This window comes from Phyllostomus discolor, chromosome 4, assembly GCF_004126475.2.
Source record: "Phyllostomus discolor isolate MPI-MPIP mPhyDis1 chromosome 4, mPhyDis1.pri.v3, whole genome shotgun sequence".
NCBI lineage: Eukaryota > Metazoa > Chordata > Mammalia > Chiroptera > Phyllostomidae > Phyllostomus > Phyllostomus discolor.
The window spans coordinates 23,737,377-23,752,981 of NC_040906.2; the positions used below are offsets into that span (position 1 = coordinate 23,737,377).

At 42.2% G+C, this 15,605-nt stretch overlaps 1 protein-coding gene across 1 annotated transcript in view; it reads right to left on the reverse strand.

Annotated features, from left to right (window-relative positions):
* Nucleotides 1-875: 875 nt before the first annotated feature.
* ADAM23 (ADAM metallopeptidase domain 23) overlaps nucleotides 876-15,605 on the reverse strand; it is a 149,458-nt gene continuing 134,728 nt past the window's right edge. The window contains 2 exon segments of the mRNA XM_028510104.2: nucleotides 876-4,393; nucleotides 11,294-11,384. Coding sequence (XP_028365905.1) covers nucleotides 4,345-4,393; nucleotides 11,294-11,384 — 140 coding nt within the window. The 3' untranslated portion in view covers nucleotides 876-4,344.

Sequence of the window (15,605 nt, forward strand, 5' to 3'; positions counted from 1 at the left end):
CAATGTCAACCTCCAAAACAGAATGACTGGAAGGAACACCTATCAAAAACCAGGTAATTCTTCTTTAAAATCAAACGTACATGACCCTCTAATATGCTTTCTTATTTAAAGTATAATATTCATGTTTTTTAAGTATTTCTGTATTTTTATTACATGAACTAATAAATGGACTGTAGTGAGTGGACATAAAATTCATGTACGATTCTCCAGTCCTGGGTGGAAGAGGCTCTTCAAGGGGATCTTTAAGTAGGGTGCCTATTGGAGAATAAGAGCCAATGAAGGCTAAATAAAGAAGGCCGAGGTCCCAAAAAGCAGGCAGAAGTTTGTCCCATTGTTAGGTTTGGACTTGGGAGGCCCCTGCAAACGTTCCTCAGAGGAGCAGTGTGGTCAGATTAGCCTCTGTCTGTGCCAGGGCTGGAGATCCACAAGGCACCGGGGCTCCCCAAGGGATGGCGGTGGGGGTGGCAAGGAGACAGGCGGAAAGACATTCGTGAATACCCTCTGATGAACAACTGCACGGGAGGAAATACCCTCCTTCTAATGTTTCCGGTAACGCAGTTTGTAGAACCAACACTTCTATTTTCTTCACAGCTTGACTGTCAATTTGGTATCAGGTCAAAAGTGTGGACGTCATTAACAGCCACCCTCTTTAAACTCAGAAGAGAGGCACTAAACAAAAAAAAAATTGATCATGATGATTCTATAGTGGTTTTTTTTCTCTGATTGATCAGAAGCAAAGCATTTCCATTAAACCCAATGAAACTGAGTCCTAAACAGGAATATATTTATCATTAATCAGAGATTTTATTTTGCTCCATTGACTGCTTAAATTTTCAGGGAGTCTTCGATTAAGAGACCTGTGCTAAAACTCTTGATGGTATCAGGCACATGGCCGTTTATTCAACAATACAAGAGAACACAGAAAAGGCGGTATGAAAAATGACCAAAGTATAAAGCTACAGCATTTACATTAACCAAGGTTTTAATACAGACTTGACTGAAAGATGCATACAGTGAGTACTGAATCTCCATTCAAGGGCAGCCAACAAGATTATGAATGAATTTATTCAAACAAAACTTCAGGTGGTGCACTTAAAAAATTACAAACCGTGTAAAAATGAAAATCAACCATGGAAGCAACAGCTACCAAATAGGATGGGATGACTTGAAAGAAAGGGTTCAAGTATTGTTTGTAAAGTTCTCCAGACACTAGTCTTTGAAAAGTTGTGCATTTCCCATCTTTGCATAGTAAAACAAAAACAAAAACCAAAACCACACATACCACTTGGTAGAACTCCACGGCTCTATGTGATTCGTGTTTCAGAACATGCACCTATGTGTACTGCTCACTTATCTAATAGGAGTAGCTCTAGTTCAGGGGGCTCATGCAGTGTCCCAGGTGAGCGATGAAGTCAGCGTGCATCTCCTCGTCCATGTGTCGTTGGTTAATGCAGCAGGAGTGTAGTGGGTGAAATGGGAACGTGTCATTACTGAACATTAACTCTTGTTGGGTAACATTAAACAGTGATATGCTTGTGCTTTGAGCTCAAATTAATAAGCAAAGATTATTCACACCACAAAAATCAGCAAATGAATGGCATGGGCAAGAGAAAACACAGCAGAGTTTGAAACTACATAACCTAATACCACCAAAAATAATTAGAATCCATTGTTCACGATTGGTATGGTTGCATACTCTTTCGTATTCATACACACACAGCTTAAAGCTTGTGCATTTTACATATACACACAAACAATTGGACATTGGAGCATAGGTTTGGTTACCTATGAAACTGCCGGTGTAACGAAAAGTTACACTGACATTTGCCATATGTACATAATATTTGGGGACCACTGTGGTCTGATTTAAAACATAACATCGCACATTTACAATGTTGTTTGTGAAATGCTCAAAAGTTGATAATAAAGATTGAACTTGTTTTGTAACCACCATGGTTTTGTTTCTATTAAGTCACCTGGTGCATCTGGAAGAGCAGTGAAATGTACATGGTGCGCTCAGCAGTGGTTTCGAATCCACTAGTGAGCAGGATCCAGCAACAGAGAGACACACATGATGCAGTGATGGGAAGAGATGCTGAGTAATCTGAGTTTCCTCGGAGGTGAAAGAGCCACTGCCACTAGGGAGGGGGGACAACCTATGTCTAGTGAAGACAACCTGTATCTGGTGAAGCCAAGAGTAAGGCTGGTACACCTTGCGGAGAACCCTGTTATCGCAATATAAACATGTAGCTATTTCTAGAGAAAGGCTGCATACTGGTGTAGCACCTAGTACTCAGGAAGCAACAACAGGATTAAGATGTTAGCTTATGGTCTATTGTAGCGTATAGAAATCAAGGTTTCTTGCTCTATAACTGTGATACTTCCACAATTGAAAATACATGGGAAAAAAAAAACACACTGTTTCAAGCAGTGCATTTTTAGGCCATAATCCTTTCCGAAGTCAAAGCCAAAGTGGTGAGACTAGTGTCATGAATCCTGCTGAAAAGGGATTGAGAGCTATCTGACTTGGCTGTCACGAAGTGAACAGTATAACTGATGTCCTGTTCTTAAAAAGAGGATGTTAGAGAACTATGGGTACTTGGGGGTCTTTCAGGAGAGCTCATGTCTAGAAGGACACTCACTGAAGGGATGAAGGACAAGTTTTACCTTTAAAACAAAGCCGGGGCCAAATTTCTTTAGGTACTTGACTGGAAGTGATGATGACCCTATTTATGGAAGAAGAAACCTCAGTGAAAGTGACCTAAACTCAGAGGGACTCGGGAACCCAGATTACACCTGCAACTCTGCCTGGAAGGAAGAGGGGAAGGTGTGTGTGGTCGAACCCCGCTGTAACCCGGCGCAGCGATGCACAGACCAGCAGCGCCCCGTGGGCGTTCCGACGGCGCTCACCGGAAGGTAAGTGCTGTCTGCCTCCATGTCCGGTTTGACAGTGGGCTTCCACCATATGTATTTCAAGGCAGTATGATGAAGCATGAAAGAAATATTGACAGTAATAGAGATGAATAAGATGGAAAGCTTAACTTTTTTCCAAGCTTTCAACATTGAATTTTTTTTAATTTAAGGCTTTAAGTTTATCCTCCTTTCACATTAAAGACAGGGGGGAAAATTGTCAGAACCAAAAACTAAAATTGTGAGCTTGGCACTTTTGTGATTAATTTGAGAGGGTGTCTACTTTCTTACATTATATACATAGGTTTATAATGACATCAAAAACTTTTAGAGACTTATCCGTACATATACTTCCACTTACATAGTTTTTGTGTTTTTAATATGGGTCGTTTGTTTTGTGTCCCCCCACCTTTTGTTTATTTTTGGTTTCAAAGCATTTCATGTCATTCAAACATTTCATTCCTAAATCGCATCCATTTTGTGCCCAAACTCCCTGCATCGGTGACTACACCTGTCTTTTTTAAGCGAGCCCAACGGTCACTGTACAACATGTTACAAGAGAGAAGGACAGAGACGCCTATACAGAGAAAAGGAACCAAAAAGATGGGGAGCAAACAACAGACTCAAATTTACAGAGAACCTTTACAAGGAAAATATTTCAATACAGACAAGTGAACGTTGATGTGTCAAAATCTTTTTCCATATTTACATTTATAAAAGAACTATACAATAGCATCAACGCTCAGACTCCGGCTCCCACTTCCAAAGGCTGCTCAGCCCAGGAGAAAAGACAATGGGAAGGTGAATCACAAGAGCAGGGGTCTCTGGAGTTCACGGTCTGGTTTAGACTAGGGGGAGGGGGCCAGGCCACTTCCTCATGTTCCTCTGTCGTCTCCACCTTAGGAATTCAGGTGCAGGTTTTGCTGCGGATTTGCTTGCTAGCTGCTTGTTGTAGATATGCCATGCAGATTTTACCCTTTCCAGAATGAGATCTTCATGCCACTGGAGTGTGTCATTGGTAGGAAAAGAAAAAATCATGCCAGATCATTTATAAGATACTAAGTGCCGGCAGGCTGAGGAAGGAAAAAAAATCATTTGTTATTTTTAATGGTTCTTTTTATTGCACTTAATTTTTTTGTTGTTGTTCCTTCTTGAGACCTTTAGTTGGGAAAAGAAATCCTCAAATAGTTCTTTTTATAACATTGTCTTTTGTCCCCCTTTTATTGACAGGTGGTGGGAGGAGTTCTTTGAAATGATTTCCAAAAAAGGACAGTTTTCTTTTACCTCATCCTTGTCACCCCAACTTGAGTTCTGTAGTCATGACCACCCAATGTTCTTGTTTACAGGCTTAAGAGTTCTGGCAATGTCACTGAAAGTATGTCATACCCAGAATCCAACAGTGCGAGGCACCGTTGTTCACCCAGCGCAGCTGATTCAGATGGGGCCTTGCTGAGTAGGATCGAACCTCCTCTTCTTGACATTTCTTCCCGAATGCGTCAGAGATGCAAGCAGAGGGGGGAAAAATCCACAATATTAATCAGATCATGATGAGGGAAGGGTGATGATCATGACAATGCTAGTTCCAGAGCAAAGTAATCAGCCCACACCAAGGCAGATTTTCTGAAACGAGCTTGCAATGGAAACACAGAATACCTCACACTTTTGAATGTCTTGCCATCCCCACTAGAATATACCCATTTGTGAAGACCAAAAGAAGCTTCCAGTTGTTCATTTTGAATCATTGGAAGTCTCAGCAGCCCAATGTGTCTCTTATTTCAGAAGTAATTGGCATGACTAATTGTGACTAGATGAAAACGATCTTATGGAGGGCTCTTTCACTTAGGAGACTTGAGAACTAAGATAAACTCTGAAGGTCTTGCAGCTGATCCCCTCCAGGACCTGAGAGTTCAGGATCAGTGCATCAGCCTTTGCCAAGAGGGCAAAAAGCCTCATTCTACTTAGTTATCTTGCTGCCTTGGCTGAGTGAGCAATTACCACGCCGTGGAACAAGCACGTCTAGAAAGTCGAAAACCAGAGTGCACGGGAAGACAGTACACTCAGAGGAGAATGGACACAGGCTCAGGTTAGTTAAGCAAATGCAGCAGATTAGCTTAGTTGAAGGAAGCAAGTTAAAATTAGCTTAGTTGAAGGAAGCAAGGTAAAGCCTTGCTCACAGTGTCCAGTCTCCTGACAAGTGGTTCCTATGTTTAAAAAGAGAAAAGAACCAGCAAGACACTTGTACAAGGCAACAACAAAAGTTGGCTGCAACCTCCCCTTGGTCTGGTTTCATGTGGGGCATCAAGCAAGGGGGCTCATGCATTTAATCTGCGCACTGGGCGGGTGCAACACTGCTGCCACCGAGGCATCATGCAAAACTGGAGACCTAGGAGTCCCCAGGAGCCCTCACTCCCCTGCCCACTCTCTCGGGCCAGCTGGATGCCCTTCCAGCCCTACACACCCAAAGGATTATAGTATATTCCTCCTCCCCACTAGGTAATTCAAACTAAAAACAATAGCAAAGCTCAAAATAGGTATGAAGGCATCCTGTAAAGTTCTTAGATTTTCCCCAAAATGACCACTTTGATGCCTCTCTTTCGAGATATCAAATATAAAAGTCTTTAAAGAAAATCTCCTTTTTCTTTTTGAAAGTTTTTATTAAAACATCTTCATTAATGGCCCAAACACATGGTTCACTGATCTAGCAGGTAATTCACTGCGGTGAACACTATTAAAGCAGTGCCACTTCCTTTTCTTTCCCACCCCCACCACCCCCAACCCTCTTTTGAGTCAATATTTGTGAAAGGAGGCACTGCTGATGCTGCCTCAGAGATAGAGCTGAAACCAAAGGGACATCTCCCATAATGCATCTGTCACTAAGTGCTTTAGAGCACAGGTGAGTGTCTTCTACCCGTGCTCACAGCCCGTGAAGGTTGATATATAATGAACCACACTTCCAGAGAGTCAGGTGGGGAAAAACAGGGACTGCCAGACCTTGTAAAATAACCCTGCACTACTACTAGTTAGCTATGCATTACTGGAACTAAAGAGAAATGTTAAGCTAATGTTTCAATTAAAATGAATGTAGAGGAGACACGAAGCCAGCCAGAGCTATGCATGTTAAGTGACTGTATTGCCCACATCTAAGTTCCTTTATTCAAATGCAGGGAGTGCCAGGTAAATAGCCATGTCCAAGGTCATAACTGCAATCCAGTTCATTTTTAAATGGAGATATGAAATCCTATTTCAGCCTGGCATCCAGGCAACTCCAGTGTCCACAAGTCTGTGCTCCTTCTGATAGCCAGCTTTGGAAGCTTAGACTGCACTTAAAAAAAAATAAATAGAAACAATGTTTGACAGGGTGGCTGGGTTCCGAGGCTTAACCAAGAGGCCAAACCGTGCTTTAGAACCACGTATTTCTGAGACGATGGAACCTGAATGCCAACGGGGGATTCCAGGACCATATTTCCTTCCCAGATGAGGACAAGGGGGACACTCATAAGGCTGACTCACTGTGAGGGTCCCTCACATATAAACTGTGACCCCTGTGGGCCACTGTATGTTGACAACTGCCTGCCCTGAATTGTCTATATGAACAAAATCTTTTTGTTCAATTGTAACGTGAAAGCACAACTACCATGGGTATGTGCTTACTGTCTGCCTTCCATGGGTTCATCGGAATACTCTGCTCACTGGGGTAGTGACGGCAATTCACTTCCTCATCATAACCTGTGTGGTAGTTCTGCATCATTATAAAATAGTATCATAACAAATAAAACTTGCACTGAGCCAGTTAACTTTTACTACTTCTGAAAAACCTGGACTTTCTTCCACAATATTTATTATACACACATATGTCTATACAAAATTAAAACAAATCTTTTCAGGTAACAACAACCATCTCAGATTGTAAAGCCTTTAGGTCTTTCAAAGGTATATTTACCCACCACTATCACCTTCTCATCTCTCCACAGTGAGTCCTTGCTGGCCACCAGTAACGCCTCTCCCAACCCTTTCTAGGCGACCTTAGACTGAGCTCCGTCCCCAGGGAGTTGAGTCAGGGGGCTGAACTGGGTCTCCCTGGCCAACCTGGCCCCACCACCACCTGCTAGATCTGAGTGAGCACGTGCCTGACCCAGGAGTGGCAGGCACCAGGGGAATGCTGCACTGGGATATGGTCGTGGAGTTCTGATAAGCAGCAGTCTGGTTATCCTGCTTGTGGAAAGACTAGGTAACACTGATCCAGTTCCCTAACTCTGTAAAATCCAAAATTAAAAAAAAAGATATTGATTCTTTCCAGAAAATATCCTTACCCATATTAACTTCCTTTGAAATTTCATCCAACTTTGACATCCCAACAATTCAGTTAACTGTCCTTGCGAGAACGCAGCTAGGATCCTTTACATCTTCATGATGTGAGTGCCTAACCAGTCTTTCCTGTAGCGTGGCCAGCGAACGGAACACGGGCCAAACAGAACTGCTCGCAAAGTCAGGCTCAGTAAGAATCTGTAACCCAAGAAACTTCTCACAGAGGAGAAACCACATATGGTAATGCCACTCTTACTGCACTGACCCCTCTAATGTCAGGAGCAGCTCTGCCAGGCCACCACGGCCACCACGGCCACGAACCCCATGGGGAGAGCAAGCCGTGGGGGAGGGGACAGGGTGCTGGGGTTCCACAGGCCGAGATGCTACAATACAGTTGGGAGAGTGCAATACTCATCCTAAAACCTTGTGGTTTGAATTGCCCACAGCCTATGTCACCGCTGCCTTCAAGTAATTTTCCTACCATCACCTAGAATTCCCCTTTTGTATTACCATGAACTAGGATGATGTTCATATACTTTATGCACACGTGAACGACCAGATCACTCACGTCAACTTTCCTGTATTCGAATTTAGAGAATGTCAAATGAAAAGCCACCTCCAAGGTCATGACATTCTGTTCACTTTAAATTGAGGTTATGAAATTCTCTTTTCATGTTTCTGTCCCGTTTTCTCAGTTTTAGAGAAGATGCTACTAGAATGGCCCCTCATCTACGTGATTTTCTCCAAAGTCGAGTACAAGCAACAACTCTAACGATCTAACCATGTAGGTTATTTATTATTCAACATCAGATAGAGGCTATGCATCCCCATGAGTCCCCCAGGACGGAGGGCTGCACCCCTCTGCGCCACAGCTCTAGTCTGTTGGCGACAGACAGGAAGAGAGCACGAGGTGAGGGTGAATGAGTGCGGATACGGGGGCGTGCTGGACACTGTGACGCACCAAGAGCCTATGTGCCTTTTTCACAGGATTTCTCAGAGAAAAAATCTGAGACCCTAAAGGCTGGGAATCCACAGACTAAATCATCCCTTAGAAACGTCGTACTTTTGGAGTATGACATTAACTCAAGTTACTAAGGTGCATCTACCACATTACTCAATACATCGGAATATGTTAAATAAAATAACCTACCAAATAAAGCATTTTTTCCTGCAGGATTTCCTCAGGAATTCTACAGCCTTGCTTGTGGGAGTCTTGTTTGCATTAAGCAAAGACTCTACTATTCTGCCAAGAAGGAACCTAAATTTATATTATTTTTGATCACAATAATCTGGACAAACCATCATTATCACCTTGTACACCCACGCTACATTCATTCACACACGCTTGCACACTCACATACACTCTTGCTTGTTACCACCTATTTCACAGGAAATATGGTTGAAGAGGAAAAACTATGAAGAGTGGCAGACAGCGTCAGGGTTGAAGCACGGCTGTACTTCTCATTTATACTCGGACATACTCGGACAGGTCAGGTACGGCGTGACCCTGCTTCCACATCTCTCCTGCTCACAGTGGCACACCTGAGGAAAGGCACCTGAGGAAAAAGCAACACCCACCCTCTACCCCCCACCCCCGCCCCGAGCGGTTCTACATTGCCCTTTAACCTGAAAGTTGACGTGTCCACAAACCCCTCAGGTTTTTTTGTTAACGTCTCTCCCAGTCATAAAAACCTGATGGCATGAGGGATTTCTCACAAAGGTTTTTAGAGCAATCTTCAAAACTAGTTTTGAACTTTGGATTCTGAAGGGAACTCTTCTGTATCCACATTGAGCTCAATGAAAAACTGAAAAACTTTCCGTTCCGCTAGCGAATATACATCCAAAGCATATAGAAACTAATCATCTCCCCGACTGCCCAAGGAGTGAGGAAGCCTAAACTTTATCATTCGTCACTCAAAGTCCTTTTTTGCAAAGTTGTAGTTCTTTAATGCTGAACATAAACCACGTAGCTACTATGAAAGTTGAAAGCAAATTCAGAGCCTTATTGTAGCAACCAATAGCACAAAAAGCAGCAGTTTCTCCACATTTAAACTCCTAAAGTTATTTCACTTCTTCATTTTCTTTCAGAGCATAAAAATTTTTACTTCACACTGTTCTGGCCCTTTCTGCAATTTTTTTTTTCTTTATTAGGGTCACAGGGTGTGGGAAGGGGCACTGACCTAGCCCGCCAGTATGCGCCTGCACAGCATTCCCATGCCTCGCTGAGGGTCCCCCCCCCCCCTTTTTCTGTTCATCTGATGGCTGAGACACCTCTTTCTGATATAAACAATCTGGACAGGGCTTAATCCACTTATATACACAGTGATAAAAGGCTTTTCCAGTTTTCCCCGAAGAAACATGCAATTCAAGCTGTGAGCTAGGCCAGGCCGCTGTTTTGAGGTCCTGCTACAGAAGACTGGTCTTATCTCCAAATGCTGAAATGGGAAATTTGGTGCTGCCTGGGGCTGGATGACACAGATACACAAAGATGCACAGCAGCACGTTTTCCAGGCCTTTGAAACTGAGGTTTCCCAGTGCCTGAGCATAAGCCAAATTTATCTTTCTTAGAGCATATTTATGAAAAAGTTCAAGGGGGCATTATAAAATAACAGATCATGGAAAAACTGGAATGTACTGTGACCTGTTTACAGCAGGAAGACACGAAGAACATTTTTGCCTGAATTAGGCCAGTTCAAATAAAAATATGTTGTTTTATTATGTGCCACATGAGTGATTCAATATCTGGGCAATGTCTCGTTAATACAATGATGAGACATTCCAACATGAGTTGCCCATTTGGAGTGTGTTTTGGAAAAAATGCGGATGCCCAAACTACTGTTCCATCAAACAAGTTCAAGTTTATAAATATCTCTGTAGAAAAGAGGTACTATTTGATAATAGCTCTCAAGTTGAAATCACTCAAAGACTTGTAGGTTTGAATTTATTTAAATCATCTTTTGGTTTGTGTTTTTTTCATAATCATTTTTTAATAATAACATTTTAGCTGCTTTAAATATACTGAATTCAGAATTCCCAATACAAAACGAACTAAACTTCCTCATTAAGGCAACTGTTCAGACAGTTCAGGTCAGGAACTTCCTCTATTGAGTAACCAGACGAAGGCAAAGTGAGTTTTGAGTTTGGGTTAACGGTCTTATTTCCCACTTAAATTTGCTTCCATAGATCTGGTTGAAATTTAATTTATCACAAGGAACATTTGGCACAGAAGGTCTTATGTACAAATCATAAGTCACTGCAGCATGAAAAGCTAAAAAAAAGGAAAAAGCAATTACCCAATGAATCTGCAGTATGGAAACATCCAAGCTGAATAAATTAGGTTTGAAAATTTTAATCATACTTGAGGATTATTTGTGATTACCTGGCATGTCTGTTGAGATGAACTTAGCTCAGGGATCAGTGTACAATCCAATCTAAGGGGTACTATGAAAACACCCCGGGACTACCAGTCATGGCGATATTAGCAGCTAATTAGAAACTTAAGTGTGACACACCCACAGATTTTAAATTCCACCGTGAAGCCAATTCAGTTGGTTAGGGAATTAATGAAAATCTGTTTGAAAATCTGTTTTATAAAATACTGAAGCTTTTCAAATCATAAAGCTACATAATGTTACAGGTAAAAAATAATGAACAAATGGTTACTTAGGTTGTGAAAATTTCAAAGCATCAGTGGACTCTAAACCAGTTTTAAACAGACACAAGAGGTTTCTATCCACCATTTCCAACTACATGGTCTCCTCGATTATCTGTGTATAAGTAAATGTGTCTCAGAATGTTGCTCCAAAAGGCTGGCATGTCTTCTGTTAAAGAGCTTCCACTTCCTTCTCCTTAGACCAGTGCATGGGAATTCCTTCTACACTTCCTGTTTTCCTACTTGCCAGACAATGACATTTGAGTTTTCAAGTTTCTTCTTTTCTGACTCATTTGCGAATAAAGAAAATATTCCTTTTAATCAGTTTTACTGTCAAGACTTGTAGCAGGAACTCAAAACGTGGTTATGTAAGCAGAAAAGAGAAGTGCCAGAGCCACTGAGAAGAAGGCATGCGGCGTTGCTTACTTAAATCCCCATCCTGTGCCCCCAAGGACAATAGCTGCTACCAGGATGGCACCAGCGATGGAGCCTATTATGAGATTGGTGGCACTAGGACCTGTGACAAAGGATCATGGGAAGAAAGTCATATGAGCCAACCACTTTCATGACCACAAGGGAAAGGCAGTTGAGCGGTTTCAGGAAGTCAACACCCTGCATAAAAGATTGCTGGACACACAGACCACCTTTATTTACTCAGCTTCATTTCACTCTCCATGCTGTGGAGAGCTACCGCTTGGATTTGAATGCCTGTCGTCTAAGGCTTCTGCACCACCAACAATTAAATCCCATTGAAGTCACCTTTCACAGAATTTGAAGCAAATATGCCCCAGTCGCTGTCATTGCACATCTCTCTCCTCCTCCCCTTCCCCCGTGTCATGAATCAAACAAGTAAAAGAGCCCATCAAGAACCCGACTGTGCTAGAATTTGCTCAACCTGCTGGCAAACGAGTGCATGAAAAGAAGGAAAAATATTCTACTGAAATGTTCTTTCAAGCAGCACATAGAGTCGTCTGAGTGCTAAATTTCTTATCCCCCACTGGGAGACAGTTAAAATTCAGAAGTCAGAAGGAGGTTACCGATAAAGGTCTGACTCTGAAGCCTTGTTCTCAAAGATACACTTCTTCATGGCACAGACTCGGGCAGTGTTTAAACAGTAACATGGGGTTCCAAAGGCAAGAGGAAGGAAGCATAAAACTCGGGTAATTTGAATGAAATAAGAAATAAGTAAGTGGAGTTTCTATCAACTGCTTGAGGAGGAGGTGATATATATATATTCCAGTACACCCTCTCCACTCACATGGAAAACACCTTGGCTCATGTTTTTTTTAAATGTAAGCAACAATAACTCTAGTCAAAAAATTATTTGAAATAGCCCATGTTGCAGGACGCTGATATGCAGGCACAGTGCCCCTTTACAGCAAAATACTTTCTTTCCTCACTGTAGGTCCCTGTTCCCGAAGTCACAAGGCCAATTTTAGTAGTTCCCCTAAAATCCTTGGGTTCGTGTACACATCCGCTGCTGTGTAAAAAATTCTCTTTTCTGCTCACATGAGTGCCGTCGACTGTGTACATAAATGGAGGCCACTTTCAGCAGCACTAAAACTGTGTGCGGCGTTATGCTTGTACTCAGAGACCACCCCGTGCTTGTGGGCGCGACGGGAAGGTGGAGGAGGATGCTTACAATGGGAGTCTCAGGGATGCAGTCCCTTCAGGCTCCTGAGTTTGGACACACTCGTAAGACTAACCACTGAGGTCCTGCAGAACATAGGTCTCAGTGGCCTTTAGAGGTACCAGTGATAATAAACAATAATAAGAGCAGTAAAAACAGGTAACTACTACACACTATATCTTTATTAAGTGAGAGCACTTCTAAGGACTTGATATTATCTCATTTGATCTCATTATACCAGAAGAGAGAGGGACTATGCCTCTCCCTGATTCACAGAGGGAAAAATAGAGGGTTCTAGAAGTCAATGCATGATGGAGGCAAGATCTGAACCCTGATTTGTATGGCTCTGAAGCTTACATTATACCTCAAGGGTCAGCAAATTACACCCCACGGACCAGCTGTGGCCCTCCTATTTTTTCAAAGAGACTTTACTGGCACACAGCCACGCTCACTCACAGGGCTTACGGCTGCGTGTATGCTAAGACAGCAGAGCTGCACGGTCGTGAGAGACACCCTGTCACCTGCAAAGCCACCACTATTTGCCACCAGGCCTTTCACAGAAATGTCACTAACCGCTGCGCTAATGAAACATTATTCCATTTTCCTGTGCAAAGTTTAACAGGGAATTGCATTTTCAAACAAACATTTATAACTATTTATATTATCATGTTTTAGACATGATTTGCACATTACTAGCTCAGAAAACAGGCTGGAATTAGAATCAGTACATAGCTCATGAGAAACAATTCCTGATTTACAATTATAAACGCAGGGGTAGAAATAAAGCAAAGCAAAACAAAACCTCTGTCCATGGAATCTTTAGTGACTAAATACACATCACACTACCAGTTAAATTAGTCAGCGTTAAAACGACACTGCACTATGTGGATTTTATTTTTTTTATACTGTATTTACTTTTTTAGCGATTAGGGCAAAATTTAGAATTTGAAGGGAAAAATCAGTAAACTAATACCTAAAACACTGTATAAACCAAGAATGATATCTATTTTTAGAAAAAATATATACACGTACACAGACTTACCTGTCTCGACCCGGAAGAGGCACAAAGCAACAACACTGGAAGGGGAGGGTGACAAGGACTACGCTTTACAACACAGGCCCAGCTCTAAGACTCAAAGGGAGAATTACTAAAATTCATCCCTTCCATTAGTAAAGCCAATACATTACATAAACATGGAGTCGGAGAAGATTTTTTTAAACCACCTTTCTTTTAAGGAGGAATTTCACATAAATGTATGTGGAGAATTTTTTCCCTGGAAGAGGAATGTTACTTCTGTATGTAATCTAGTTAACAGACCCAAGGTGAAATTTTATAGGACAAAGTTTGTTTTCACTACATATTTTACTTCATATATACTTTATTTTTTAACAGGTATGGAGACACCAAATCTCTTTTCCAGTATTTCTAGCTTCCCTGGGGTTTACTAGCTTCACAGTCCACACTGAAGGGATGTGACTTAGAAAATCCAGGTCTAGTCAAAGCCCTTCCTTGACCCAGGGGAGAAGGCTTGGGCAGACCACACAACATGGAGCCCGTGGACCTGCTCCCTCGTACTGCTGTTCTGGTCCCTGGGCCTCCCAGACCCAGCACGGCAGGAGAGCATCTGTGTGCCTCAATCAGCGACACTAAGGAGGACCACATGTGATGCTCTCAACATGCCCACAGTCTGGGCTGGCTGATTGGAGGATATCTGGTGATTCCTTGAGAGACTAGTAATTTTGTCCCTGGGCTGCTGTCAAGTGTTATCACCACCGCAGTGAGTAGAAAAGACATGTTTTTTTCTACTCTACACGGCATGGGAAGGACTAGTTTTCTTTCTTGTAAATGATCTCCCTGAAATTAGAAATAATCGCGATCATCTGTTAGTCTACAGAGCAGCCATCTCACGAGAGCGCTGTGCCCCGGGGAACTGATGGCTCTTCGGAGGATACAGCTCAAGGACAGAGCAGCCGCAGTAAAGGCACCGGGAGAGCTGTACTTCCGTGAGGGCTCGACGGGCACGTGGCGTGCAGGACACTGATGCAGACACCGGCTACTTGTAAGACAAACCCACCAGGTAGTTAGCAACTTTCGATTCTGCTGGTCTGGATTAAGTATCTTTTCATTCTTAATACTACCTGCTCCCAAATATATATGTAAACTTCAAATTTGAATTATTAACCCTTTTTATAATAAAAATGGGCAATATCCTGAAAATCTTCTTTTCAAAAACAAATTAAGATGAAGACTGCTACATCACGCTCAATCAATGGGGAAAATATTAGAGGCTATCATTCAGATCATCTTTAAAAAGAGCTACAATTGTTGATAATTCCTCATTGTCTATGTGAACCTATTTGACTGGTGATGATTCAATTTGTTATAAGAATCCTAATAAAACACTCATATGAAAGCATTTTTTGCCAATAAATAGTAAGGGGAAAAAAGTCTGTATTTTAAAATGACTTTTACAAGTGGAGGAGCAATGGAAGCTTTGGGACCATCGCCTCGATTGGGAAGACACCCTAAGCACCCCGATATTATTTTGTGCCCCACATTGTCCCAGACAGGAGAAGGTTCTCCACTGCACGAGGAGACAGCACGACACGAACACATCCAAGTCACACCACAAGTGGCACGACCACGGGAAACACATCAACAAGACAACACAGGGGTGCGCTCACACACCGGGAACCACACGGAAACACTCGGAAACGCATAAAGATGCTTACTCTATTCCCCACCCTGTGCCTCCAAAAATCACCCCCAGGGCCAGAATGGTGCCGGCCACGGCACCTATTAGCCTGCTTGTGGCCATGTTCACTGTGTGGAGGGAAAAACGGAGATGTTTTTTAACAGAGGAAATTAATTACACACTGATTTCACTCACATACCGAGTAACTTCTTCAGGAAATGCTTAGAAGGTCAGTTATATATTAAAATCTTTGCTCGGTGACTTGACATTGAACTGCATACACACTGAAAATATTCAAGGATAATTTTGAATTTACCTTCACACACCAAAAACCCTAATTAAAAACATAATCTCTTATATTCTTGGACACTTAAATAATCCAACTGGAGTTATAGTTCCTATAAGGAGTGAG